At 40.0% G+C, this 27,460-nt stretch overlaps 2 protein-coding genes across 9 annotated transcripts in view; one reads left to right on the top strand and one right to left on the bottom strand.

Moving 5' to 3' along the window:
* Positions 1 to 14,320, bottom strand: part of LOC102958583 (zinc finger protein 300) — a 32,017-nt gene extending 17,697 nt beyond the window's left edge. For 2 of the 8 annotated variants that reach the window (XM_042994074.1, XM_042994117.1), the window contains exons 1-3: positions 14,091 to 14,320; positions 1,540 to 1,667; positions 838 to 934 (exon numbers count right to left, since the gene is read on the bottom strand). In XM_042994074.1, the coding sequence (XP_042850008.1) occupies positions 838 to 927 (90 nt within the window). In that variant the 5' untranslated portion in view covers positions 928 to 934; positions 1,540 to 1,667; positions 14,091 to 14,320. Of the gene's footprint in view, positions 1 to 837; positions 935 to 1,539; positions 1,668 to 2,369; positions 2,963 to 3,205; positions 3,272 to 9,227; positions 9,287 to 14,090 lie in introns of those variants that run through there. The other 6 variants (XM_042994112.1, XM_042994106.1, XM_042994085.1 and 3 more) reach the window with 6 other exon arrangements.
* A 216-nt stretch (positions 14,321 to 14,536) lies between these two features.
* LOC102957927 (zinc finger protein 182-like) lies at positions 14,537 to 22,355 on the top strand. Its single transcript, XM_015542581.2, has 6 exons — positions 14,537 to 14,569; positions 14,749 to 14,863; positions 16,573 to 16,617; positions 17,343 to 17,469; positions 17,761 to 17,856; positions 21,291 to 22,355. Exons 3-6 carry the CDS (start codon positions 16,603 to 16,605, stop codon positions 22,217 to 22,219), a joined length of 1,167 nt encoding a protein of 388 aa, XP_015398067.1. The 5' UTR covers positions 14,537 to 14,569; positions 14,749 to 14,863; positions 16,573 to 16,602; the 3' UTR covers positions 22,220 to 22,355.
* The last annotated feature ends 5,105 nt before the right edge of the window (positions 22,356 to 27,460 follow it).

The following is a 27,460-nucleotide window of genomic DNA, read 5'->3' as shown; positions in this document are numbered from 1 at the left end:
ATTTATTTATTTATTTATTTAAATTTATTTATGTATTTCTTAAATGTTTTTACCAAGTAGGGATAATTCAGGCTAGGACAAAAAAATAGTAAAATGATTTTATAAATTGAAAAAAATAGGGCAAGAACTGGTATTCAGTTGGGGAGTAGCTTCACAAACCCTGAGACCACAGCAAAGGCTATAGAAAATCAGAGACCCCTGTGCTCCAAATGTTTACCACAGAATTTTAAGTACAGAACTGCCTATTTGAGAGAAATAATCATATTAGAGACAAATAGATACTCATCATTCCATCTTATCTAGGTTTTATCTCTGGATAAACTGTACCTTAGTTCTCCCAAAGAATAATGCTTATGGAGTTCAGCTTTAACATTATAACTGTCCTCTAAAAAAATATTTAAAGACACAACCACAAAAAATCTACTGATACATTTATGCAGAAGTATAGGTCAGGACATCATCTATAGGAGAACCCTGTCCCCCAAAGAAATTTCTTTTTTTCCTGATGTGTGGAGAATGCCAAATCACATATATGATGTTCTCTACCTTTCCACTGTGGCTGCTAGAAAAGATCAAACAAATGTGCACTTTAATTTACACATTTATGTAAAATAGACATAATGTAGATATAATAAGTGTATTATGTTTATATAGAACTTATACATAACAAATATATATGTGAACTCTAATAGTGGTTTTATGTGGTTCTACTTATTACATAGCAACTCATTCCAAGTCTTTGTTCTCTCTACATTTTCCCTAATTCTAATCTCTAGCTTTCTACACTTTTCCATTTGATTATATGGAAACCAAGTACAAAATAAGCAAGCAACTCACGTGAGACTTGGTCATTTTCTGCTTCTCTTCCAAAAGAGCAGAGGTCTGAAGAATCAGGACTGAGAGACAGACTAAGTCTCCAGGGGCCATTTACCATCTAGAAACAACCACCAACAGAAGTCAGATGAAAAACAGGTCGCCCCATAGAAGGTTATTTGATCCTTATAGAAGGATCTGTATGCACCATGTGAAAAAAGTCCTCTTGTGATTATAATATGATCACATAGAAAATGTACAAGGTGATTTTTAATTGGATAAACGAAGTTATTTCTGTTGATATACAAACACCTTAATGTTCCCCTTTGAATCAGCAATTCTATTTGCAATTCTATCTGTAAGACTCTATCATAAGACAATAATCATGTCTACACATATATGTAAGATTTAACTGCAGATGGAGCAGTTCCCTGACAATAAGAATAAGAAGAATGACCAAGTAGAAAACTAAGGAATGCACCCATATTCCCTAGACGTCAGCCAGCAAAATCCTAAGAGCTCTTTTATATTTTCCCCTAACCCAGCAAATTATCTTGCCAAGTCAATATTCAAAGATTAAAACTGTTGATTTTGCTGATTTTAACATGTTTTTTGCTTAAGATTTTATTGTTGATTTCCAATAGTGCAGTTATCTATATAAGAAAATCGTGACAGGTTAGAACCATTGATAAACAGGAATACAGTACAGTGCAGAAAGATACTTACCTGGTGAATTCTTCTCAGTCCCAGGATGGATCATCCAGAGAAGGCTGTACTCATTCACAGGAAGTGAGTGCTCCCATGATAGGTAGGCTGTTTCATATGGGGTTATCCCAGGCTTTGTCAAGATGAACCTAGAAGGAAACAATTAAATAGTCAGGCTCCTCTCTGGACACTGAGCTCTGAAACAAGGAAATAACAGGTGTTTAATAAATGTTTGCTGAACAGAATGTAGAACAAATTCAATAAATAGGAAGAAACAGGGCTGAAATCACACCTCATGTAAGAAAAAGAAAAAGCAGCTCTCACATTTCAGAGCTGGTCTGGCACTCAAACTCTCCTATTTAATATAATTACACAGAGTATCAACATCAGACAAGGCCACTCAGTGACCAAGATGGAATAAAACAAAAACAAGCCCTCTCTGAAGTCATGTCTGAACACAGACAAAACATCCACATTGTCCAATCCACAAAACACCCTCTCTCCTGGTTAACATGAGTGACTGCTACTTCCTCACCTATTACAGCTTTAACTTCAGGTTAGTCTTTCCTCTCTCCAGCTGTACTGAAATTCCCAAACAATGAATTACCCCACTTCCTTACAACATCCAATTCAGAGCAAGGTCCACTCCCTTAGGCCCTCCTGGAAATCACCTAACACAAATCCTGTAAGTTCTTTCTAGCACCTCTTTCTGAGAAGCCCCCACTTTCCCCATGGTGTAACCAGATGCTAGAGCAATAAACCCAATCTGTTCAACTACAGGGTGTTCCTGGAGGTCTTTGGCTAGAGAGAATCGACAATAATGTTATTTCTTTAGATTTGTTTGGTCTTACATTCAAAGGATGTTTTCTTCTGTGAGCTTTTGAGCGATGGAGGGAGATGGTGATTTGAGAAAACATCTGAGGAGGGGCTTCAAGGTGGGGGCCACCTCGGACTTTACATAAATTGTAAAGTTTTCTCACTAAACCAGGACGGACCTTTATCAGCCACTGGCTGAATTAATGACTCCTACAAATCACTGAATCAGCAGGGGCAGAAATCACAAATCCCAAAGAGGACTTCCAACAAACCCCCAACACAAGACTAGCCACATAGGTTCACAAATCACTGGTCATATGGATATTCCAACAGCGCACAGACCTGCCATCCCTGACCCACTGATCAGACAGCTCTCCTTATTACTGACCTCTACATGTACCCAACACTCATCCCACAGACTTCCCCTCAGACTCCATAGACCTCCAATTGCTGACCGCCCCTCCAGTATCAACCCCAAACTTCCTCATGACTCAATCCATAAATCCCACTTCTACTCCCAGCTCGATTATCAGATCCGGAAACGTCCGTCACAGTTTAACCCGGGACAGCTGTCATGGATTAACGTGATTAACACCCGCTTCCTGCCTGGGTGACCACAGCGCAGGGCTCTCAAGCATGCGCCGAGCTATTCTGCGCGGTTTTGCCCACTCCGCATTCTCCGCGGCTTTGTTCAGGAGGCAAGATGTCCGCCCCCATGCTCTGTGTCTCACTGCGGAAGCCGCCATCTTGAGAACCCGGACAATTCCGTACACGAGGAGGAACTTGGGTTTATTCCCAGCCTGAGTTTGGACCGTGTCTTTGCGGCGGCGAGGGGAACGCGTAAAATGACCGAAAGGAAGATTATACAAACCCGTGTGGGGCAAAGTTTTGCCGAGAGCTTTTAAAGGATCGGGGAAGAAGGTGCAGTAGTGCAGTCCTTTATTTGAAGACTAACTGGGGAAAGAGGAATTTGCAACGGTGGAATCCTTTTGCAGGGATTCTACTTCAAAGTTCTGGTAAATGGTACAGCCCTATACAGGGGGATTCGCCCTATCCAAGGGGATTCCACTGTAGGACAGAGGGGCAAAAGTGATGGAAGGGCTCATGGGGGGGGGGGGGGCGCGGAGAGAGATCATAAAACCGCTAATTATGCTAAAAAAAACAATGCTAAGGAATCGCGTTCGGGAAATTCCTACTACCGTAGTATGTTGCAGGGAATGTCTGATGGAAAAAAGGAAAATTGAGACAATGATGAGACTGAGGCACAAAATAAAGGAGAATCTGAGGAACAGAGAATGGAGACTAAGGCACAAAACGCGGGGGGCGGGGGGTGTAGGTATTGAGACTGAAAGGCTGAGGTCTGAGATGAGGGGAGAATGCAGAAGAGGGGGAGACTGAAAGGGATAAAAAGGACACTGAGTGAGTGGAAGGGGGAAGCCCGAGGTAGGGTGGCTAACCCCCTAGGTTTGTCTGGAATTTCCCAGGAAATCCATCCTCAGGACTTCAAACGTCTCAGTTTGAGGAGATGGGTGGGGAAAGTTGGGGGAAAGTGCAAAACCTATAAGGTGACCTAAAAACTAAGGCAATGAGCAACAACGTTTTTATTTTTATTTTTAAAATATAATTTGTCGAGTTAGCTAACATACAGTGTATACAGTGTGCTCTTGGTTTCGGGAGTAGATTCCCATGATTCATTGCTTACATACAACACCCAGTGCTCATCCCAACAAGTGCCCTCCTCAATGCGCATCACCCATTTTCCCCTTCCCCTTGCCCCCCCCCCCATCAACCCTCAGTTTGTTCTCTGTATTTAAGAGTCTCTTATGGTTTGCCTATAAGAGTTTGCCTATAGTTTGAAACTATTTTTTCCCCTTCCCTTCCCCCATGGTCCTCTGTTAAGTTTCTACTTATCAAGATAGTATGGTATTGGCACAAAAACAGACACACAGACCAATGGAATAGAATAGAGAACCCAGAATTGGACCCACAAATGTATGGCCAACTAATCTTTGACAAAGCAGGAAAGAATATCCAATGGAAAGAAGTCTCTTTAGCAAATGGTGCTGGGAGAACTGGACAGCAACATGAAGAAGAATGAAACTGGACCACTTTCTTACACCATTCACAAAAATAAACTAAAATGGATGAAAGACCTAAATGTGAGACAGGAAACCAAATCCTATAGGAGAAAACAGGCAACAACCTCTTTGACCTCAGCCACAGCAACTTCTTGCTCTACACGTCTCCAAAGACAAGGGAAATACAAGCAAAAATGAACTACTGGGACCTCATCAAGATAAAAAGCTTCTGCACTGCAAAGGAAAAAATCAACAAAACTAAAAGGCAACGGATGGAATGGGAGAAGATATTTGCAAATGACATATCGGATAAAGGGTTAGTATCCAAAATCTATAAAGAACTTACCAACCTCAACACCTAAAAAACAAATAATCCAATGAAGAAATGGGCAGAAGACATGAATAGACACTTTTCCAAAGACGACATCCAGATGGCCAACAGACACATGAAAATATGCATAACACGTTTTTAAAGTCAAGTGGATAAGGATATAGATTTTGTACCTTTCCCAGTCAGCATTGCTATTTTTCCCCTTGGCTTCTGATGTTGGCAACCATGATTTGCGATTTACAATAATGGATTATCCATTGTTGTGTCATTCAGGAGTGATACGTTTTAAGTGTGTAACTTAAATGCATGGCAATCATAAGTGTTAACAGTCTTTTGCTTTGTCTATGGATTAACCATCGTGCTTTGTACATAATGCTTGTTTAATTTTTAAATTGTAAATATTGTGACCATGTTTTCTAAGAGTTCAGAAAATGAAAATGAAAACAACTGTAATACCAATGACATTGCCCAAAAAAAGCCTCTTATTTTGATGACAGATATAAAGACACACCCATACCTGGATTAGGGAGGTAAAAAACTAAAATAGAGCAAATTGCACAATATGCAAAAGAGAATTCAGGCTTGGGCATGGTGGTGAAGGGGGTGCAAAAGCACAATGAAACGAGTCAAAGATGATAGGCAAATACCTCTAAATAAATAAAAGGGTTTTTGCCTCCCCAAAAGACACCAACACTGAGTTGAAAATAGTAATTTCCCAGTTATATTAGACAGACAGCATAAATAGATATTACTGTATAGTTCTAATCACTTATATATGAAACGGAATAAAATTACATTTCCAAACTCAAATGTTGCAACTAAAATGTCCTGTGGACAAAAGGAGAAATTTTGGTAACAGATGTGTTAGCCCCTTACAGTGTAGAGCCAATCCTGCTTTGTATTATTATTATCATTATTACTATTTTTATGTTTACTTATTTTTGAGAGAGAGAGCACAAGCAGGGGAGGAACAGAGAGAGGGGGGACAAAGAATCCAAAGGAGGCTCTGTGCTGCCAGTGCAAAGCTCCACACGGGTTCGAACCCATGAACTGTAAGATCATGATCTGAGCTGGTCAGTCACTCAACTGACTGAGCCACCCAGGCGCCCCTTTTATTATTTTTTATTTATTTTATTATTTTATTTTATTAAGAGAGAGAAAGAGAGTGTAAGGGAGAGTGGCAGAGGGGGAGAGAGCGAATCTTAAGCAGGCTCCACACTTAGCATGGAGCCTGATGTGGGGCTCGATTCCACATCCCTGGGATCATGACATGAGCCGAAATCAAGAGTTGGGCACTCAACCAACTGAGCCGCCCAGATGCCCCAATCCTGCTTTCAATGGTATATCAGGAAATACATCAAATCATGACAGAAAACAAATCCCCTAGCTCTTCACACTTGGGTTGAAAAATGGAGGTCAAACTGTCTTTTTCATTTATAAAGATTTTCATGAAACTAAAGAAAATAATATTGTTGATATCTTGTCCAATTGTAAACTAGACTTTTTTCAACTAGAAAAATGTTCAGTAGACACTGCAAGTGTAAATCTGTAAATTCACTCTATACTTATCAAAGTAAATGAAAACATCTTACCTGCTAAGATAGCATATAGTTATAGATAACATATAGTTAGAGCATGTTTCTTCCCTATCCATTAATCCATTTACATTTAAAATGACCACTGTTCTGCCATTTTGCTAGTTGTTTCTATGTGTCATATTTTTTGTGTGTGCCTCAATTCCCTCAATACTGCCTTCTTTGTGTTTGATTTTTTTTTTTACAGTGTACCATTTTGATTCCCTGCTTAGTTCTTTTTTTGAAAATGTTTTAGTTATTCCCTTATTGGTTGCTATGGAAATTACAATTAACATCCTGAATGTACAATAATCTACTTTGAATCGTTACCAATGTAGCTCTAATAGCATACAAAACATTGATCCTTTACAACTCTGTCCTCCCGTTACTTTCACCTTTCTGTTGTTATTGTAGACAAAATAGACATGAAGTCAGAAATTGTTACAAGAGAAAAAAGGTCATTATATATTGATAAAAGAGTCAATTCATCAAAAATATTAACAATTATGAACATTTATACACTGAACAAGGACCAAAAATATTGAAGCAAATATTGACATTATTAAAGGGAGAAATGGACAGTTTTATAATAGCAGTGGGAGACTTCAACACCCCATTTCAAATAATGGATTGAACATAGAAACACGAAATGAATAAGGATATAAATAACCTGATTAACACTTAAACTAGACCTAAGAGACATACAGGACACTATACCCAGTAACAGCTAAACACTTATTTTTTTCAGGTTCACACGGAACATTCTTCAGGATGTACCACATCTTAGGCTACAAAACAAGTATCAATAAATTTTAAAACACTGAAATCATATATACTATGTTCTCCAACCACAAGGTAATAAAATTGGAAACTAATGAGAAGAAAAACTGGAAAGTTCAGAAATATGTAGAAATTAAACAGGACACTATTAGATAACCAGTGGGTAAAAGAAAAAAAAACACAAGGGAAATTTAAAAGTATTTGGTGCCTGGGTGGCTCCGTGGGTTAAGTGTCCAACTTCAGTTCAGGTGATGATCTCACAGTTCGTGGGTTCAAGCCCCACATTGGGCTCTGTGCTGAACACTTGCTCAGAGCCTGGAGCCTGCTTCAGATTCTGTGTCTCCTTCTCTCTCTGTCCCTCCTCTGCTCATGCTCTGTCTCACTCTGTCTCTCAAAAATAAATAAATGTAAAAAAAAATTTTTTTTTTAAATACTTGGAAACAGGGGTGTCTGGGTGGCTCAGTAGGTTAAGCGTACAAACTCTTGATTTCCGTTCAGGTCATGATCTCATGGTTTGTGAATTTGAGCCCTACAGGGGGCCCCGTGCAGACAGGATTGAGCCCGTTTAGGATTCTTTCTCCCTCCCTCTCTCTTGGTCCCTCCCCTGATTGTGCACATGCTGTCTCTCAAAATAAATAAATAAACATTATAAAAAAAAAAAAGGAAGTAACATTAAATTAATATGGAATCAACCAGTGAGAAAATATTTTTCTTCGTGTTTGTATCCCTATCCTTCTGGTTAAATCAAGGAAAAAGTATCAATACTCATGTTTGTAACATCTAACACTTCCTCTTCTTTTTTAAACCTAGGCGTCTAGTTCAGAGCCTTTGGCAAACTACAGTAGCTACTTAACTAAAAGTAAGTAAAATCCCAGCTTGGGATTCTCTCTCTCTCCCTTTGCCCCTCCCCACCACCCTCAAACAGAGACAAATGAAACAAAACAAAACAAACGACAACACACCAAGCTTATTGGATACAGTGAAGGCAGGGCATGGATGGAAATTTAGAGCTGTAAATGCCTACAGTAAAAAAAGAAGCAATATCACAAGCAATTGCCTAACTTTACACCTTAAGTAACCAGAAAGACATGAAAACTAAAACAGAAGGAGGAAGGAGATAATAAAGATTCAAGTGGAAATAAACAAAATAGAGAAGAACAATAGAAATGATCAACAGACCCAGTAGTTGGTTCTTTGAAAGATCAAAATAAATAAGTAAACTTAAAAAAAAAAAAAAAAAGATCAAACACAGAACAAGGATGCCTCCTTTCACCACTTTATTCAACATTGTGCTGAAATTATGGCCATAGTAATTAGCCAAGAGAAAAAAATAATAAGGGGCATCCAAACTAGAAAGGAAGATGAAAACTGTATCTATTCACAGGCAACATAATCTTAGTAAAATCCAAAAACCTCTCCCTCCTGCCTCACACACAAATTATTGAAGCTAATAAATTCAGTAAGGTTGCAGGATACAAGGCCAACATAAAAGTGATATTTCTACACAATATCAACAAACAATTCGAAAAGGACATTAAGCAAACAATTCCATTTATAATAGTATCCAAAGGAATAGAATACCAACAAATAAATTCAACCAAATAAGTACAATACTTCTACATTGAAAACTACAAAAACATTGCTGAAAAGAATTAAAGATCTAAGCAAAAGGAAAGGTAGTATGCAATCACTGATTCGGAAAACTTGATATTATTAAGATGCGATATTCCCCAAAGGCATCCAGAGATTCAATGAAATTCCTATCAAAACCCAACAGCTTCTTTTGCAGAAATAGAAAAGGTTATCCTTAAATGCACACGGAATTGCAAGAGACCCAGAATAGCCAAAACCACCTTGGAAAAAGAACAAAGTTGGAGGGCTTATACTTTTTTACTTCAAAAATTACTACAAAACCATGGTTATCAAAACAATGTGGTACTAGCATATGGGTAGACATATATAAGTCAATAGAATAGAATGAAGAGTCCAGAAATATACCCAGACACCTATGTTCAAGTGGTTTTTGACATGGGTGGCAAGACCATTCAATGAGGAAAGGACTGTTCTTTCAAGAAATAGCCCTGGGAAAATTAGATAGGCACATGCAAAGGAATAAAATTGGACCCTTACCTTCCATCATATGAAAATAGCCAACAATCACATGAAAAATTCTTGACATTATTAGTCATCAGGGAACTGCAAATCAAAACCAAAATGAGATACCACTTTATACCCACTAGGATGGCTAGCATCAAAAAGTCAGATAATAACAAATGTTAGTAATGATGTGGTGAAATCAGAACCCTCATACACTGCTGGTGGGAATGTAAAATGGGGTAGCCACTTTGGAAAAAACTTGGCACTAAACAGAGAATTACTATATGACCCAGTAATTCCACTGCCAGGAATCTACACGCAAGAATTGAAAGTGGTATATCCACACCAAAATGTATACACTATTTACATAATTATTCATAAAAGTCAAAAGGTACAAACAAGCCAAATGCCGATCAAATGGTGAATGGATAAAGAAAATGTGGTCTGTACATACAATAGAATATTATTTGTCCATAAAGAATGAACTGATACATGCTACAATACGGGTGAACCTTGAAAATATTACACTAAGTGAAAGAAGGCAGTCATAAAAGACTACATAGTACATGATTCAATTTATATGAAAATATAAATAGAACAGGCATATCTACAGAGCCTGAAAGTACCAGGCTTAGGTATTTAGGGCTGGGAGGTGGTGAATAGTGGGGCAATAGCTAAAGGGTACCGAGTTTCTTTTTGCAGTGATAACAATGTTCTGAAATTGATTGTGGTGATGGCTGCACATATCTGTGACTATACTAAAAGCCACCAAATTATATACTTTAAATGGGTGAATTATATCTCAATACAGGTATTCTTTTTTTTTAAATTTTTTTTAACATTTATTTTTGAGACAGAGAGAGACAGAGCATGAATGGGGGGAGGGTCAGAGAGAGAGGGAGACACAGAATCAGAAGCAGGCTCCAGGTTCTGAGCTGTCAGCACAGAGCCCAACGCAGGGCTCGAACTCACGGACCGCGAGATCACGACCTGAGCCAAAGTCGGATGCTTAACTGACTGAGCCACCCAGGCGCCCCAGATATTCTTTTTTTAAAAAGCTGAAATTCTTAAAGTAGTCAGAGGAAAACACGTATTTCCTTTAAGGACTAAGATTGTCAGTTGACTTTTCAATAGAAACTATGAAAGCCAGAAAACAAATGCAGTCCTGGAACATGTATATAATTCCAAACTCTTCCTTAGCAAAAGTAAAACTACATCTACTCCATATAGTACTACTCCTACTCCCGTAAGTAGAAGTACTTTTACAATTGTTTTTTACCATAAAAATTTTTAATATTTCCCATAATTTAGTCTTCTATTTTTTCCTTATAGTAACATGTTAAAGAGTTTCCCCACCCAAAGATTTAGTACAGACAGCCTTATATTTAAATGTTTATAAATTTTACACTTTCGTTTTTATGCAGTATTTCATACAGATTAAGGACATTTACTATAGAGCAAAGGTTGTCAAATGTTTTTTAGTAAAAGGCCAAATAGTAAACAATTTAGGTTTTGCAAACCATATGGCCTCTATCACAAATCAACTCCACTGTTGTAGAGTAACAGCAGCCATAGACAATAGTAAATAAATAAATGTTGCTATGTCCCAATAAAACTTTATTTATATACACTAAAATTAGAATTTCATATAGTGTTCATGTATTATGAAATACTATTTTATGTTAACCATTTTTGAAATTTTCTCTATGTTATGATATTTTGACATTCTGGGGTGGAGGTCACTGCTGACTGGGGAAACTGCCCCTCTCAGAAATAGTTAATTCCTATTGTGATAAACAGCTTACCTGACAGCACTCCTCCCATATGCAAACCAGCCAAACCCAAGTCCATACCCCCAACCACCTCCTTTATCTAACAGTCACACACCAACCTAATATTCCCCTGCCCTGAATCAATCCAGGTAACAATTAAGGCCAATCCCTATACCCCCAAGCCCACCAGAATTATTCAAACCAGCCAATCGTAAACGGTTTATTCTGCTCTGCCTGTCCTTTCTCATGTAAATGCCAATAAAGGCTATGGTCTAGAGTGCACTTGTGATGAGCACTGGGTGATATATAGAAATACTGAATCACTATATTATACCCTGAAACTAATATAACACTGTATGTTAACTATGCTACAATTTTTTTAAAGCCCTCATAGCTTTAAAAAAAAAAAAAAAAAAAAAAAAGGCTATGATCTATGCCTTTACTCCTGCCTCCTGACTGACTGACACTGGTGCTTCTCCCTGTGGTCCTATGTGACATTGTAATTTATAAGAAAAAACATATTTGGTCATTCAGATGACCAAGATGTATTTCTCATACACATTGGGTCATTGTCCATGGTTCCTGGCTCTCAGCTTCCAAAACTTGGAATTTCCTGAGTGATAAGAGCAATGGGAGCATCATATTTGGTCTCTTGCTCTCAGTATCTGAAATTGCTTTAGAGTCGTAAGTTGAGATGGGTGTCCTATTATTCACATTAGCCCTTTTCCACCACAACTGGGTGACTGGGTTACCATGTTACTGAGGTGACTTGTGGAAAGCACCTAAAGATGGAGGCTGGTTGCCAGGGCAACCAACTGAGAGTACAGAGGTGGAACTTTCAGTCTGGCCTCCCGATTTTCAGGGATGGGATCGAGGCTAGAGGTTGAATCAATCAATAACCAATAGCCAGTGACTTAGTCAATCATGCCTATGTAATGATGCCTCCATAAATACTCGAAAGGACAGGGTTTGAAGAGCTTCCAGGTTGGTGAACATGTGGAGGGAGATGTGGGGAGAGTGGCTTGTTTAGAGAGCATGGAAGCTCCACCCCCTTTCCCTATACCTTGTCCTACATATGTCTTCTATTTAGTTGTTCCTGGGTCATATACTTTTCTCATAAATCAGTAATCTAGTAAGTAATATGTTTCTTTGAGTTCTATGAGCTGTTCTAGCAAATTAATTGAACCCAAGAAGGAAGGGGTGGTCAGAACCTCTGACTGATAGCCAGGCAGTCAGAAGTACAACTAACAACCTGGGCTTGTGACTGGCATCTGTAGGAGGAGGCCTGGGAACCTCCAATCTGTAGCACAGAATAACCTGGGCTTGGGACTAGGGTCTGAAATGGGGTTGGGAGCAGTCTTGTAGGACTGAACCCTTAACCTGTGGGATCTCATGCTATTTCCCAGTAGATGTGGCAGAAATTGTAGGACACCTGGCTCATGTCAGAGATCTGATTATTGTTGGTGTAGGGAACCCCTCAGTAGAATTGGGACCCAGTCTGCCTCCCATTTCTAGGAGAACTTGGAGTAAATTAAATTTTTCTTTCAATGACATTGACCTCTCTGTGTCATCACTCAGTCACTTTTATAAACTAACACCTAAACACATCTCTATTAATTTTTTTCCAGTCATTTACAAATGTAAAAAACACTCTATGGTCACAGAGAGTACAAAAACAGGCAGTTGGCTGATGTGGCCTGAGTGGCAGTTTACCAACCCATGGTCTACAGCCATTCTGCCTTGCTCTCCCACTAACTAGCTGTGTGTCCCCCAGTTAAGTGGGTTAATCTGGGTGTCTCAATTTCCCTCAAGGGTAAATGAAGTTAATAGAATCTAGTTCACAGAGTTGTCATAGAAGTATTAAATTAGTTAATACATTTAAAGTACCTAGAATAACACACAGTGACTTCGGACACCAACGAGCTGAAACTGGGCCACAATTCACAGGTTAAATTCACAAATCACAGTCCTCCATAAGACTGCCTTCACTTCCGTCACCAGCTGTAAGCTCAGGAGTTCTCAGGCCACCCTCACCTCTGGCTAGTGGGCTAAAAATTCAGGGGTTCCCAGTGCCCTTTTTGATACTTTGGTGATTCACTTCAATGACTCACAGAACTCAGGAAAGCACTATACTTATGATTATAGTTTTATTATAGCATTAGGATAGGAATGAGAACTAGCCAAAGGGAGAGACTAATAGTGTAAGATCCGAAAGGGTTACAAAAGTTGAAACTTTTGTATGATCTCTGAGTCAGAGATACCTACAATACTGCCAACGAGGGAAGTTCACCTGAGCTCCCCGTCCAGAGTTTTTATCCAGGTTTCATTACCTACGTGGCCTTCAGGGTAAACTCAATCTCCAACCCTGCCTTATACCCCTGAGAGATTCTCCAAATGGTATCTTCTGGTTTAAAACCCCCAACTCTCTAATCACATGGTCTTTGTGGAGTGGCCAGTCCCCACCCTGAGTCATCTTCTCAGTGTCAACTCTCCAGGGACCCACCATGAGTCATTCTAGGTAGGATGAATTATCAGGGCCCACCAGGGGCATTTCCATTACTGGGGAAATTCTACAGATCTAGAGGCTACCTCTCAATAATAGAGGACAAAATCTTTATTCTGCCAGCCATATTCTTTACTGCAAGTGTTTAGAGCTTACTTGCCAGAAACTTGGAATGAAAGCCAAAATCTTTATTACACAATAGTAAATGCTGTATAAGTTTTTGTTGTAACTTTTAAGCCATATGGAAACTGGCACAACATGGAAGGTGATTATCCAAAATTATTTTTCCCAAAAAACCAGTTTCCCTAGAACTATGGGTACCTATCAGGGCATTGATTAATGTCGCACTAGATCAACATGAAGCATCTTTATATATAACATCAAAGTGCCCTGTGGAGGAAACCTGTCTGTAGATTTTTTCAAGTTTTTCTTTTTAATGTTACACAGACTAGTTAGCTATTGGTCTTCAAGTCTGTGTAATCAACATTAATTTGTGTGTTCTCAGAAAATATGCCAGCTGGTCACAGAATACTAATTTAAACCATTGCTAGCTTTCATTTACAGGCATTTTAGTGAAATCTCTGAAATGTATCTCCCCTTTCGTCAAAACATTGTACTCACGGGTCCATTCAGAAAAGCAGAAAGGCTGACCACAAAAATATGAAAGGCTTCGGGCTCAAACTCAGATTCCAGAGTTAAGTCCTGCAGGCTCAGGCCTGAGAAAGTTCTTGAAACGTTGTAGGTCTGGCTCGCTATCGCTAGGCTCTGGCTCAGTACGTCGAGCGACCCTCTATGGGTTCTCTTTGGAGGAGGGGTTTGGAGCCTGGAGTGGGGACTGCAGTGCCGGAATCCGCTGCAATGCGCCCCGACGCCCCACGCGCGCCCTGCCTCTCGCTGCGCATGTGCAGCGCCGCCGCTGAGGCATTCTGGGAGATGTATTTTGCAGTTGAAGGGAACGGGCTCCTGCGAGACCGGCGCGCGCGCGAGACGTCCTCATCTGCGCATGTGTGCCCTCCCTGTCCTCACAGCGCTGCCCCCGGGCGGGAGTGAGTCCCGAGGCTCTGATCCTTGCACCTGGTTGGTCTTGGTCCGGGCTGGAGGTGCGCGGAGGAAGTGGGCGCTGATTTGGGGAAGTGGAGTAGGTGCAGAACAATAGGACTTTGGGGGTAGGCGTGGACCCGGGTGTGTCAAAAGCTGCAGTGACCATCCTCAACCTGGGTCCGTGAGTCTGGGGCGGGCGGGGTCCCGGATCTGCATTCTTGCTGGTGTCGCGCTGCAGGTGTCGCGCTGCAGGTGTCGCTTCCGGACGCATCCAGCGGTGCAAGTGCGCGCAAGTGGCACCAGGGTCAGGAGCGCCCTCCGTGGTGTGCAAAGAGAACCAAGTTTTACTGAAGGTCTGAAATGTTCCAGGTGGAGTACTACCTTACTACCTGCTTTTCCAAAGGCATCTAACTTTTAACCCTACAGCAACCCTCTAAGTCAGGTTTTCAACCATTGGCTGCAACGCAGTAGTGGTGGTGAAATCTGTTTAGTGAGCCAAGACTAGTATTTTATTTGCCAGTACTTTTAGGTCGTATATAATTTACATAGAATGATTTGCACATAATTTACAGAGTAAAAAGTTTGTAGATGCACCCTTATGATTACCACCCCCATCAAAATACAGAACATTTTAATCTCCCAGAAATGCAACCCCCCCCACCTGCTTAAGAACCAGTTTTTTCAATTTCTATCTCTATAGGCTAATTTTGCTTTGTAGAACATCGTATAAATGAAATCCTACAGCATGTACTCTTATATGCAAGCATTAAAAATAAATACTGTAAAGTAGCACATATGTATTCCCTTGTGATAAGGATTGTTTTATGAAATGTATTATATATAACTGTATTTTTAAAATGACTATTGGGCATCCATTAGCCAGACACTATTGTTAGTGCTAGGGGTGCAATACTGAATCAAGCAGACAAAAATCCCTGCCTTCATGAAATTTTAGTTTTAGTAAGTAGAGATAGTCAATTAACAGTAAGCATAATTATGTAGTATATTAGATAGTAAATTATGTATTTGAACTTATACACAAAGAAAAAGTAGATCAGGGTAAGGGAGACGGGGGGATCATGTTTAAATTAGGTAGACAGCAAAGGCCTCCTTGGTGATTTTTGAGCAAAGATGAAGAAATAGAAGGTTGTGCTGGGTAGAAGGAACAGCCAGCATGGACACACACACACACACACACACACACATTAACATTAGGTTGTTTTGTAAAATATGTTTCTTACCTTAATCAAAATATGTTTCTTACCTAATCACTGATACAACATAGATATTATTTCTGATTTTACTGAGGCTCAGAAAGGTAAAGCTGAGTAACTTGCCCGAAGTCAAATAGCCAGCAGGTAAATTCAAGGCCAAATGTTTTCCTCTAAATCTCCTACCCTTTATAGAGGTCTCCCAACCTAAAACATAGGATTTAACTGACCTCTGCTCCTGCTTAGCTTGGAGCACAGGAATCTGCACCTCAGCTCCCCTGGGAAAGATTCCAGAAAGACTGTTGCGTGAATCTCACCATGTGGACATTTTATTTCCAGGGTCTGTTGGTGTCTCTTCCCCAGTTCCTAGGTCCCAGTGAGAATCTGTGCTGGTACATTCTACCTTCAGACTCCAACCTGTCTGTGCTCCTACAGCCCTAGTTAGAATCCACAGAAGGCATGACTAAACAGTCACAGAAGGACGTGCACCAGTTGCCATTACATATTGATAAATATTTGGCAACATCATTTTTGATGACAGTAAATTACTTTATCTTTGGAGTATATATCTGTTTGTTTTACCAGTTCCTTAATGTCTTCCAACTTTTCAATATGTTAAAAACGCTACAACAGATATCCTTGCAGCAGATATCCTAAATCTCAGTGCAAATCTGTGGTTTTTCTCACAGTGAGTTCTAGAGGGCCCAGGGGACAATCTCCCACAGGGTGGCTTCCTCAGCCCAGCTGTTGCGGCATCTGCATATGGGTTTGTTACACTGGTGATTCTGGGATCTTCAAGTCATATCTGGTCTCTCATGGCTCCATCCCTTCCCTTCCCTCTGTCCTCATAGATCTCTGTCTTCACCCAGAGGCTGCAGAAAATGACCAAGTTGCAGGTGAGTTAGTTTGTCCCATTATATAGGAACAGTAGTGAGGGACTGTAAAAATGACCATGTGAGCTAAAATCGTGCAAAGCAATCTTAATAATTAGCAGGATTTTTTACATTGGTTACGGTTCTGTGAACTTTAAAAATTTTGGTCCAAACATTAAATCCTCTTACTGTTGGCTATACAAGTATAGGGAAATGAAAAATAGTAAAAACAAATATTTAGCATATTATAATTTGAAACATTGAGAATTAAAATATTGGAAAAAAACTTAACGTGAGCATTTTGAACAGTGCCTTCTTTTTGTGTAACTTGGTAGCAAGTGAGCATTTTTTCTGTGCCTTGGCAAATTGGATCAGATTCCAATATTTGATCTTTTGGATCTAGGACATTCAGTTCTGGACATGTATGGGACGCTCACTAAATGTTTGCTTAGTGACTTAATGAATGAATGGCCTAATAAATAACAAACCCGTAAGTATAAGCTACTCTAGATATGATTTTTGTGTCACCCATGAAGTGGAACACAAAACTAGACAAATGGGCATCAAAGGACTGTGCTAGAGAAACAGAATGAGACCAAATTAGTATAATACAACCCAAAATGAAATGGGGCTGAATTTCAGGAAGGATAATCAAGTAATGAACATGCTTAAAACCATTTGCCATGCTTTTTGTTTCTACTTTGTGCAATACCGATGACTTTAGTTGGAATAGGAATGTGTTGTTACAGGGACCGGTATCATTCAAGGACGTGGCTGTGAATTTCACCCAGGAGGAGTGGCAGTATCTGGACCTTCCCCAGAGGGATCTATACAAGGATGTGATGCTGGAGAACTATACCAACCTCATCTCAGTGGGTGAGGACCATTTCCCAGTGTTGACTGACATGTGCCTGGTTAATTACTTTTCCTTTCTCAGTTGCTCCAAATTGTCAGTCCTTGGAAGTACTTTTACAAGTATGGCTCTGAGTCTTAGTAGATTTAGCATTGACAGTCTCTGGGAGGTACGACTACAAGTTTGTTTAAAGATCTCTCTTTTTCAGATACAAATGGGCACCTTCATCGGGCACTTTCTGATGAAGTTCAGAGTTCAAAGGACCTGAAGCCCAGGTAGCTAGGTCCAAATACCATAACATTTTCCATTGACAGGCTATCAAACCACTAAGCCATCTGTGATCCACAAGTTGGAGCAAGGTGAAGAACCATGGATGGTAGAGAGAGAAATCCCAAATTGGAGCTATGCAGGTGAGTTAGGTAAAGAGCTCTGTGGATGGAAGTGAATGAAATTACGATCACAGTTGATCTGGGGCTCCTGGGTGGCTCCGTCCATTAAGTGTCTGACTTTGGCTCAGGTCATGATCTCGTGGTCCGTGAGTTCAAGCCCCATTTCGGGATCTGTGCCGATAGCTCAGAGCCTGGAGCCTGCTTTGGATTCTGTGTCTCCCTCTCTTTGCCCTTCCCCTTATCTCTCTCTGAAAAATAAATAAACATTAAAAAAAAAATCATAGTTGATCTAATGGTTACCAGAGGGGAGGTGGTGAGAGGATGGGTGAAATAGGTGAAGGGGGTTTAGAGTATATTTATCATGGGGCACCTGGGTGGCTCCATCAGTTAAGCATCCGACTTCAGCTCAGGTCATGATCTCACGATTCATGAGTTCAAGCCCTGCATCAGGCTCCTTGCTGACAGCTCAGAGCCTGGAGCCTGCTTTAGATTCTGTGTCTCCCTCTCTATCTGCCCCTCCCACCGCTCATGCTGTGTCTCTGTCTCTCTCTCAAAAATAAGTAAACATTAAAAAAAATTTTTTAAAGAGTATATTTATCACGATGAGCACTGAGTAATATATGGAACTGTTGAATCACTATATTTTACACCTGAAACTAATATAACACTATATGTTAACTATACTGGAATTTAAAAGAAATTGTAGAAAAAGATCACATTTGATCAATAAGGGTTAGCATCTTTGAAAAATATGCTTCAGGACTCTCTTCTTAAAGGCCTTAGACCTTTTGAAATAACTGGGATGGCCGACATAAGTTCCTTATTCACCTGAACACTATTTCCATATACATCACCTTCCCACAGTAATGCTTTTCTTTGCATGGCTGTTAAAGTGTGATGTTTTCCTTGCCAGGTATATTCTGCCTGTAATTCTCACCAACTTCATTTAAGACGTAGAGAAGATTTTTTCTTTTTTTTTTTTTTTTCAATTTGACAAAGTATACATAACGCAGAATTTAACTATTTTTAAGCATACAGTTCAGTGCCATTAAGTGTATGCCCACTGATGTGCCACCATCACCACCATCCATCTCCAGAGCTCTTTCATCATCACCAGTTGAAACTCTGTACCCCATTAAACAATAACTCCCCATTCTACCTTCCCTGCTTGCCCCTGGGAACCACTATTCTCCTTTCTTTGCTATGAATCTGACTGTTCTGGGTACCCCATCTAAATGGAATCATACAATATTTGTCCTTTTATATTTGATTTATTTTATTTAGCGTAATACCTTCAGAGTTCATCCGTGTTACAGCATGTGATAGAATTTTATTCCTTCTTATGGCTGAATAATATTCTATCATGTGTATATACCACATTTTGTTTATCCGTTCATTTACAGTGAACATTTGAATTGTTTCCACCTTTGGGCTACTGTGAATTATGCTTCTATGAACATTGGTGTACAAATAACCTGTTTGAGCCCCTGCTTTCAGTTCTTTTAGGTATATACCCAGAAGTGAATTTGCTGGATCATGTGGTGATTCTGTGTTTACATTTTTAAGGAATTGCTATGATGTTTTCCACAGCTACCACACAATCTTACATTCTCACCAGCAGTGCCCAAAGTTTCCAGTTTTTCCACATTCCTCACCAATGCCTGTTATTTTTTGTTTTGTTTTGTTTTTATCATAGCAATCCTAATGGATATGAAGTAGTATCTTATTGTGGTTTCAACTTGCATTGAATGACTAGTGACATTGAGCATGAGTGTGTTTTGGCCATCTGTATATCTTCCTTGGACAGATGTCTAGTTTAGCTTCTGGGGACCTAGTGTTGGATAAAGAATGGAAATCCACTCACTTTCTTTAAAGACTGATGGCTTATAGGTTGGGAACGGGGTTAAGAAGTTAAGTAGAATTGTTGGATTCTGAGCCAAGGAATGACTTTATTGCTCTGATGTAGGTAGCATAAGTTTCACAATAGTCAAGTATTGCCTAAGGTTTATAAGATGGATGAAAATGAAGATAGATAGGATTTTAGATGCTGAATGAGAAATCTGCTGCTTCCAGTCTCCATAGTAATAGAATCCAGAAATTTGGAAAGCATGATACAAAGCAGAAAGTGGCAAGCACATAGTTGTCTCAGGATCAGTAATAATATACATAATGATCTCTGAGAAAATGTATTATGTACGAGGCAGTATTCTGAGTACTTTACATCTATTGACTCATTAATCCTCACAACAACACTACAAGGTAGGTGCTATTACTTTCCTTTTTTATGGAAAGGGAAATTGAGACCCAGAGAGATCGAGGAACTTGACCTGTGCCACATGTCTAATTAGTGAGGGAGGAAGCTAGGATTGAAACCCTGGTAATCTGGATTTACTGCCTGTGTGCTTAACTGAAGTTCCTCTTCCATATGTGGTAGGTAGAGAGGAAGGTGGGGAGAGTATTTAAAAGTCAGGATTGGGGTACCCGGGTAGCTCAGTGGGTTAAGCATCTGACTTCAGTTTAGGTCATGATCTCACAGTTCGTGAGTTGAGCCCCACGTTGGGCTCTCTGCTGTCAGCACAGAGCCTGCTACAGATCTTCTCTTCCTCTCTCTCTCTCTCTCTGCCCCTTCCCTGCTCACGGTCTCAAAAATAATTAAAAAAAAAATTGAAACATCAGGATTAATGCAGTATCTATGAACTATTATAGAATAAGATGATACACTGAGCAGCAAGAATCCAGTGGTTAATCTGTCTTGAGGCAGGTAGTATTTTGCTTACCCTGTGGCCTCTCTCTTACTGGACATATGAATTCCTGGGCCCTCACACCCATACAAGAATGAATTACTGTTATATGGCTTTTTGAAGCACTGGCTACAAAGGTGTTCCTGCTTGCAAGTGGTTAGTGGTTTTGTCAAATCAATTTCGTGTTGATGGACGAATAGACAAGAGCTCAGAGACATTGGAAACAAAGAGACAAGTGGAGATTACACTAGAGCAATCTGACAATGAGCTGATGAGCGCCAGCTCAGATCTCTCTGTTCCTCAGCCAGTCTTTCCTTCATTTCCTCTAATCACCGTCTCATCCTACTTATTTTCATTCACCAAATGGGCTCTTCCTATTGACCCTGTCACAGCTTTGATCCTTTTTACTGCTCTTTGGGATTATTTTCATTTTTCTCCCCAATTTGCAAAGTCCTAGTTGGATATAGCCAGATACATATGTGTTCTTTGTCATATTCTCTATTTCCATTTCTACTAATAATAGTTTTTTTTTTAAGTTGTGGTTTTCTTGCAAAGCTCAGCGGTGTGGATTCCATTTAGCCTTGGTATTTCTTTTAGATAGAGATACTAGGCCTGAGAGTAAAGATTCAGTCTCACAATAGGGTGAAAGGTTAGGAGCCATGATACATTAGCAGAAATATCCACACACATATAGTTAATTATGCTTCCTTATAGAAGAAACCTGGCAACTTGATGACCACATGGAACAACACCAAGAGAATCAAGAAACACTTTTGAAGCATGCTGCATTCATTGACCAGGAAACTGGGACTGACGAGAAAGGTAACAAGTGTAATGCACTTGGAAATATATTTCATCTGAGCACAGACTTCATTTCTTCAAAACAGAGACTCCAAAAATATGACCCCTATGGTAGGAGTTTGAATTTTTTCGGCTTATTTAGTGGTAATAGAAGATACTCAAAAAAGACTGAATGTAGTGAATGTGGGAAAGCCTTCTTCCAGAAGTCAGACCTTATTATGCATAAGAGAACTCATACAGGAGAAAAGCCCTTTGTATGTACAGAGTGTGGGAAAGCCTTCAGCAAGAAATCCAATCTTGTTATACATCTCAGGATCCATACTCAAGAGAAACCTTATGAATGTACTGAATGTAGAAAAGCTTTCACCCATAAGTCACACCTCATTGAACATCAAAGAATTCACACTGGGGAGAAACCCTATGAATGTGATGAGTGTGGGAAAGCGTTTTTCCAAAAATCACACCTCAGTATTCATCAGAGAACTCATACTGGAGAGAAACCCTATGGGTGTGACGAATGTGGGAGAGCCTTCAGCATGAAGTCTCACCTCTTTGTACATCAGAGAATACACACAGGAGAGAAACCTTACGTATGTACCAGGTGTGAGAGGGCTTTCAGTGAAGTGTCCTGCCTTATGAGACATCAGAAAATCCATACTGGGGAGAAACCTTATGAATGTAATGAGTGTAAAAAAGCCTTTTCTGAGAAGTCTGACCTCCTCATACATCACAGAACTCACACAGGAGAAAAGCCCTATGAATGCAGTCAGTGTGGAAAAGCCTTCAGACATAGCTCGGCCCTCTGTCGACATAAAAGGACTCATAAAGAAAAAATTCCTTAAAAGAGAAACTAATGTGGGAATATCTTCAACTAAAAGCTTCAGTAGAAATCAAATCTTGGAGTGCTGGAGTGGCTCGGTCTGTTAAGCATCTGACTTTGGCCTAGGTCATGATCTCGCTGTTCTGGAGTTCAAGCCCCATGTCCGGCTCTGTGCTGACAGCTCAGGGCCTGGAGCCTGTTTCAGACTCTGTGTCTCCCTCTCTCTCTCTGCCCCTCCCCCCTCTCTTTCTTTCTCTTAAAAAGAAAGAAACATTTAAAAAAAAATCAAATCTTATTATGTATCAAGAAGTCAAGCCTCTTAATTCAACATATTTTAAAAGTGTGTAATTATGTTTTCATAGAAGTGATATTCCAGATGTGATCCCAAAGTATTTCTAGAAGATATAGAAAGTATATCTCCTTGTCAAGGGCACCTGGGTGGCTCAGTCGGTTAAGCGCCCGACTTCAGCTCAGGTCATGAGTTCATGGTTTGTGAGTTCGAGCCCCACATTGGGCTCTGTGCTGACAGCTCGGAGCCTGGAGCCAGCTTCAGATTCTGTGTCTCCGGCTCTCTCTGCCCCTCCCCCACTTGTGCTCTGTCTCTCTCTATCAACAATAAATAAAATGTAAAAAAAAAAAGTATACTCCTTGTTAAAGGATAAATGCTCAATGTGGACCACAAAGACTTTTGAAATATTAGTAAGTGGACTAGTCAGAACAAAATTAGAAAACCATATATGGACAATCTACAAAATATGAAAGCCTTAGATTCCTGATTGTATATAAACCTTATATTGGAATTGTATATGTGAAGTTAACATAATTATGAATACAGAATAAGTATTATATGTACAATGCCATCTACCAAGATCTTTTATGTTGAATAATACCATTTTTCTTCTATTTAAAAGAAAATATGTCATTCAAGAAGAATTTAAAGCTAATATTACATGTCAACTGTACTTCAATTAAAATAAACTTTTCTTTCCTGTTGAATGCTGGTATGTGTATAAAAGACTTCTGTTAATTTTTGATCAGCAGTAGAGTATGAAAAGGTGTTATTATACATATTTATATATGACATAGATACATGAAAGTGGGCAAAAGAAAGTAGTCATGGCTTCTTACAACATTCACTATGATTTAAATAGTGGTTTTTGGTGACTAAACCACCCCCTTCTTCCATATTGTTATTGTGTTCCCTAATTAAAACCTTAATGCCCAGTACCTCAGAATATCACTATTTTTGGAAATAGGGCCTCTAATGAGTAATTAAGTTAAAATGAAGCCATTAGAGTAGGCCCTACTCATATGGGACCAGTGTCCTCATAAGAAAAGGAGATTAGGACACCAGGGATGTACGTGCTCAGAGGAAAGACTGTGGGAAGAGGCAGCAGGAAGATGACCTCAGAGGAAGCCAACCCTGCTGGCACCTTGATCTTGGACTCCCAGCCTCCAGAAGTGTGAGAAAATAAATTTCAGTTTCTTAAGCTACCCAGTTTATGGATTTTGTTATGGCAGCACAGCAAACTAATACACACACTACTGCTCCTTTTCACTGGGACACTTCATAAAACTGAGTGTCCAAGTCATAAGTACTCTAGGGGCACCTGGGTGGCTCAGTCAGTTGAGCATCCGACTTTGGCTCAGGTAATGGTTTTGTGGTCTGTGAGTTCAAGCCCCATGTCAGGCTCTGTGCTGACAGCTCAGAGTCTGGAGCCTGCTTCAGGTCTGTGTCTCCATCTCTCTCTTTCTCTGCCCTTTCTCTTTCTCTGCCCTCTCTCTTTCTCTGCCCTCTCTCTTTCTCTGACCCTCCCCCATCCTCTCAAAAATAATAAATAAACAACAAAATTACTCAGGGCATCTGGGTGGCTCAGTCAGTTAAGTGTCCGATTTCGGCTCAGCGGTTTGTGAGTTCGAGCCCCACATTGGGCTCTGTGCTGACAGCTCGGAGCCTGAAGCCTGCTTTGGATTCTGTGTCTCCCTCTCTCTGACCCTCCCCCACTTACACTTGCGCTCTCTCTCTCTCTCTCTCTCTCTCTCTCAAGAATAAATATTTTTTAAAAATTATAAGTACTCTATAACCTAACAGTATGATTCGGGGTATGTTGTATTGTGTACCATTTCTGTATATTTCACCTCGTGATAGAATAGTAAATACTTTAATAAGGATTTTATAATTCAGAAATGTAGAGACTTTTTTCAGAAAGAATAATTCATTTTTACGAATAAAATCCACTCCGTGGTGGGCAGTAGATATGCTGTAAATTTCTATGTGAATATCTGTGGCATTAGAAGTCAACTTGTTCCTAATTTATTAATTAGAGACGGAGCTTCATTCTTCTGAAGTGAGTTTTAGTAGAGGTTTAGGAATACAGAAAAAAAAATGTGAGGTAGTGTGAGAGCTCTCATTCGGGAGCCAGCTAGATCTAGACTGTGGATTTGCTTTGAGTCTTACGGTCTCTTCTGTGAATTAGAATAGTGCTGTGATTTCTTGGGTTATTGCAAGGATTACACAATGTAATACATGTATGGTGCTCATAAGATGTTAGCTGTGTTTAGATTTTTCAAGTGTATAATTGGAGTTCCCATTGTAATTAGACAAGGGAAACAATTCGCTGTGATCAGGGCTTTGATGGAAGGAGATAGGACTGTGGGGGTTGCATGCATCATTCTTTTTCATTCTTAGAAGCAAGCGTATGGGCCTGGAACCACCACCCTGCATTGTTCTGTATTAAGTCATTTTGTTTAGAGGTTGCTTCTACAAGTGTACTACTAATGTCACAAAAACTAAAATAGGTGACATTGGCCTAGTTCTCTGGGAGTGAGAAAACTGATGTCAAAGCCTGGAAGGATGGTGACAAACTGGCAAAACGTGCGGTAAAATTGTCTCCTCTACATAAGCCTACTGTGCTGACAGCTCTAGAAGATATTAGAAAACAGAATGTTAGTAATATTTGTGGTTGATACTTGCTGCCTTTGGCAAGCTACGATAAGAAAGAGAGAAACTCAGGCAAAATCAATGATTGACAAGCCAAAATGAAAGCAAATAGAGTCCAGACATTTGGGATCTTACAGAGTTCAAGAAAAACCAACTATTCTAGACTTCATATAAGAACAGAATGTTTTAAAAGACTTTAAACATCAACAACCTGATAAACCTTTTCAGTGAAATAAAGGGACTCGGAAAAAAGATCCTGTTAAGAGGCTGAAATCTCATTCAGGTCTGAGATCTTCAAAGTTACAGCCTCATCTGCCACCCCAGCTCCATGGTACAGAAGCTCAGCTTTAGTCAGCTGCAGCCAAGAAGATGGGCTTCCATGCCCAACCTAGCTCCTGCTTCTACGTAGAGGCTCAGCCCACGGCAAGGAAGGCCAAGTATACCGGGGCTCTGACCCCACCCCCCATGCTCTAGCCTGTAGGGCAGATGTTCTGTCCAGGGCCACGATGAAAAGACGGCAAACTCTCATTCTACCAGGCCCCACTTAGAAGGCAAAGGTTCTATCCCAGAAGGAGTGAATCGGAAAGACCTTGGGTCTCCATTCCTCCCCCCAAATCCCACCTGTAGGGTTGAGTTTCCATGTCAAGAGGAGAAGTCCTGGAGTTTCCTCAGCTCCACTTGTAGGACACGCGTCACTCCAGGAAAAACAGGCTGTCCCTTCCACCTCCCCTATTGCTCCAATGCAATAGATTAGACACCTGTCCAGAGGGAAGGCAAGAAGGGAAGGCTGGAAGCTCCACAGATGGAGCTGACTTTGGTCCATAGTGTGGAGGAATGCATGACTTAGGCATTGTTGAAAATAGAGATACTAGTTGTAAGCAATTCCAGTTCTAACAGTTCTATAAAACAAGTAATAACAAATGAAACAGCAGGCCATCCAGGAGTTTAACGGAAAGAACCACAGAAATAGCTTATAAAGGGCCTTGTAAGATAATAGTTACAATAGTCCCTGTCCAGAAGGCTGGGTGCATGTCTAGGTATCACACACACATCAAGGACCAGCCAGAGCAGGCATGTGAAAGGCACTAGTCACTGACTAAACATGGGGAAGACTTGAAGGAGTCCCCCAAGTCATACACAGATCCATTAACAAAGAGTAGAAGCCTTACTGGCTCAAGAGGCTTAATTAAGCACAACCTCTGACTGGCTAAACATTAAGTTTTTTGAGCCAGAGTGACTTCTAGGAAAGCACATAGGAAAACTGAGCAGTGATGTCAGAGGCTACACACTGTAGGGGAAAATAGACTCCACAAAATTAGCCCAGGGAAGCCATTAAGCAAACCAACAAAATTAACAAAACAGAGCAACATCAATAAGCCCTGAGAGGGATGCATCATAATCCAAAGTGGCTACACAGTATTATCTCAAAAGCTATGAGCAATACAAAGAAACAGTACTATAACCCTATACAGGAAAAACAGTGACAATAGAAACTACTTTGAGGAGGCCCAGATTTTGAACTTATATGGCAAAAATTCCAAAGAAGATACTATATTTTCAAAAAGCGAAAGGAAATTATGACAGTAACTCATCAAATAGAAAATATCAATAGATAAAAATTATTTGAAAAAGCCAAGTAGAAATTCTGGTGTTGAAAGGTACAGTCCCTGAAATGAAGATTCACTATAAGGGCTCAAAAGTAAATTTAAGTCGGCAGGAGAATCAGGAAAATTGAAGATAGGTCATTAGTATACAATCTGAAAAAAGAAAGGGAAAAACAAAGAATGAAGAAACTGAGCTTTCTTGTCAGACAGAAAAATCTTGGAAGTTGTCAATCCCATTTTTACAACAAGAAAAACAATCTCAACAAACTGGAAATCAACAACTCTTCTTGGATCTTGTAGGGAATTGAAGTCACAGGACAGACCACTACCATGAAAACTAGAGAGAAAGGCAGATACTCAGAGGTTGTAGGGAGATGATGGCTAAAGGGTATAGAATGTCTTTCTGAGGTGGTAGCTACATGTGTCTGTGAATATACTGAAACCACTGAATTGTACACTTTGAATGGGTGAATTGTATGATATACAAACTATATCTCCATAAATCTGTTTTTGAAAATTGAATTGTTGGGGAGCACCTGGGTGGCTCAGTCAGCTAAGCGTCCAACTTCAGCTCAGGTCATGATCTCATTGCTCATGAGTTCAAGCCCCGCATCAGGCTCTGTGCTGACAGATCAGAGCCTAGAGCCTGTTTCAGATTCTGTGTCTCCCTCTTTCTCTCCCCCTCCCCTGCTCAAGTTCTCTCTCTCTCGCTTTCCAA

The sequence above is a fragment of the Panthera tigris genome, chromosome A1 (assembly GCF_018350195.1).
Source record: "Panthera tigris isolate Pti1 chromosome A1, P.tigris_Pti1_mat1.1, whole genome shotgun sequence".
In the NCBI taxonomy this organism is placed as follows: Eukaryota; Metazoa; Chordata; class Mammalia; order Carnivora; family Felidae; genus Panthera; species Panthera tigris.
This window is presented reverse-complemented; position numbering and strand designations above follow the sequence as displayed.

Bases quoted from the DNA above. Each gene is read 5' to 3' on its own strand.
- LOC102957927 (XM_015542581.2), top strand. The intron at 17,470-17,760 runs GTGAGGACCATT...TTCCATTGACAG, and splicing joins TACCAACCTCATCTCAGTGG to GCTATCAAACCACTAAGCCA. The intron at 17,857-21,290 runs GTGAGTTAGGTA...GCTTCCTTATAG, and splicing joins CCCAAATTGGAGCTATGCAG to AAGAAACCTGGCAACTTGAT.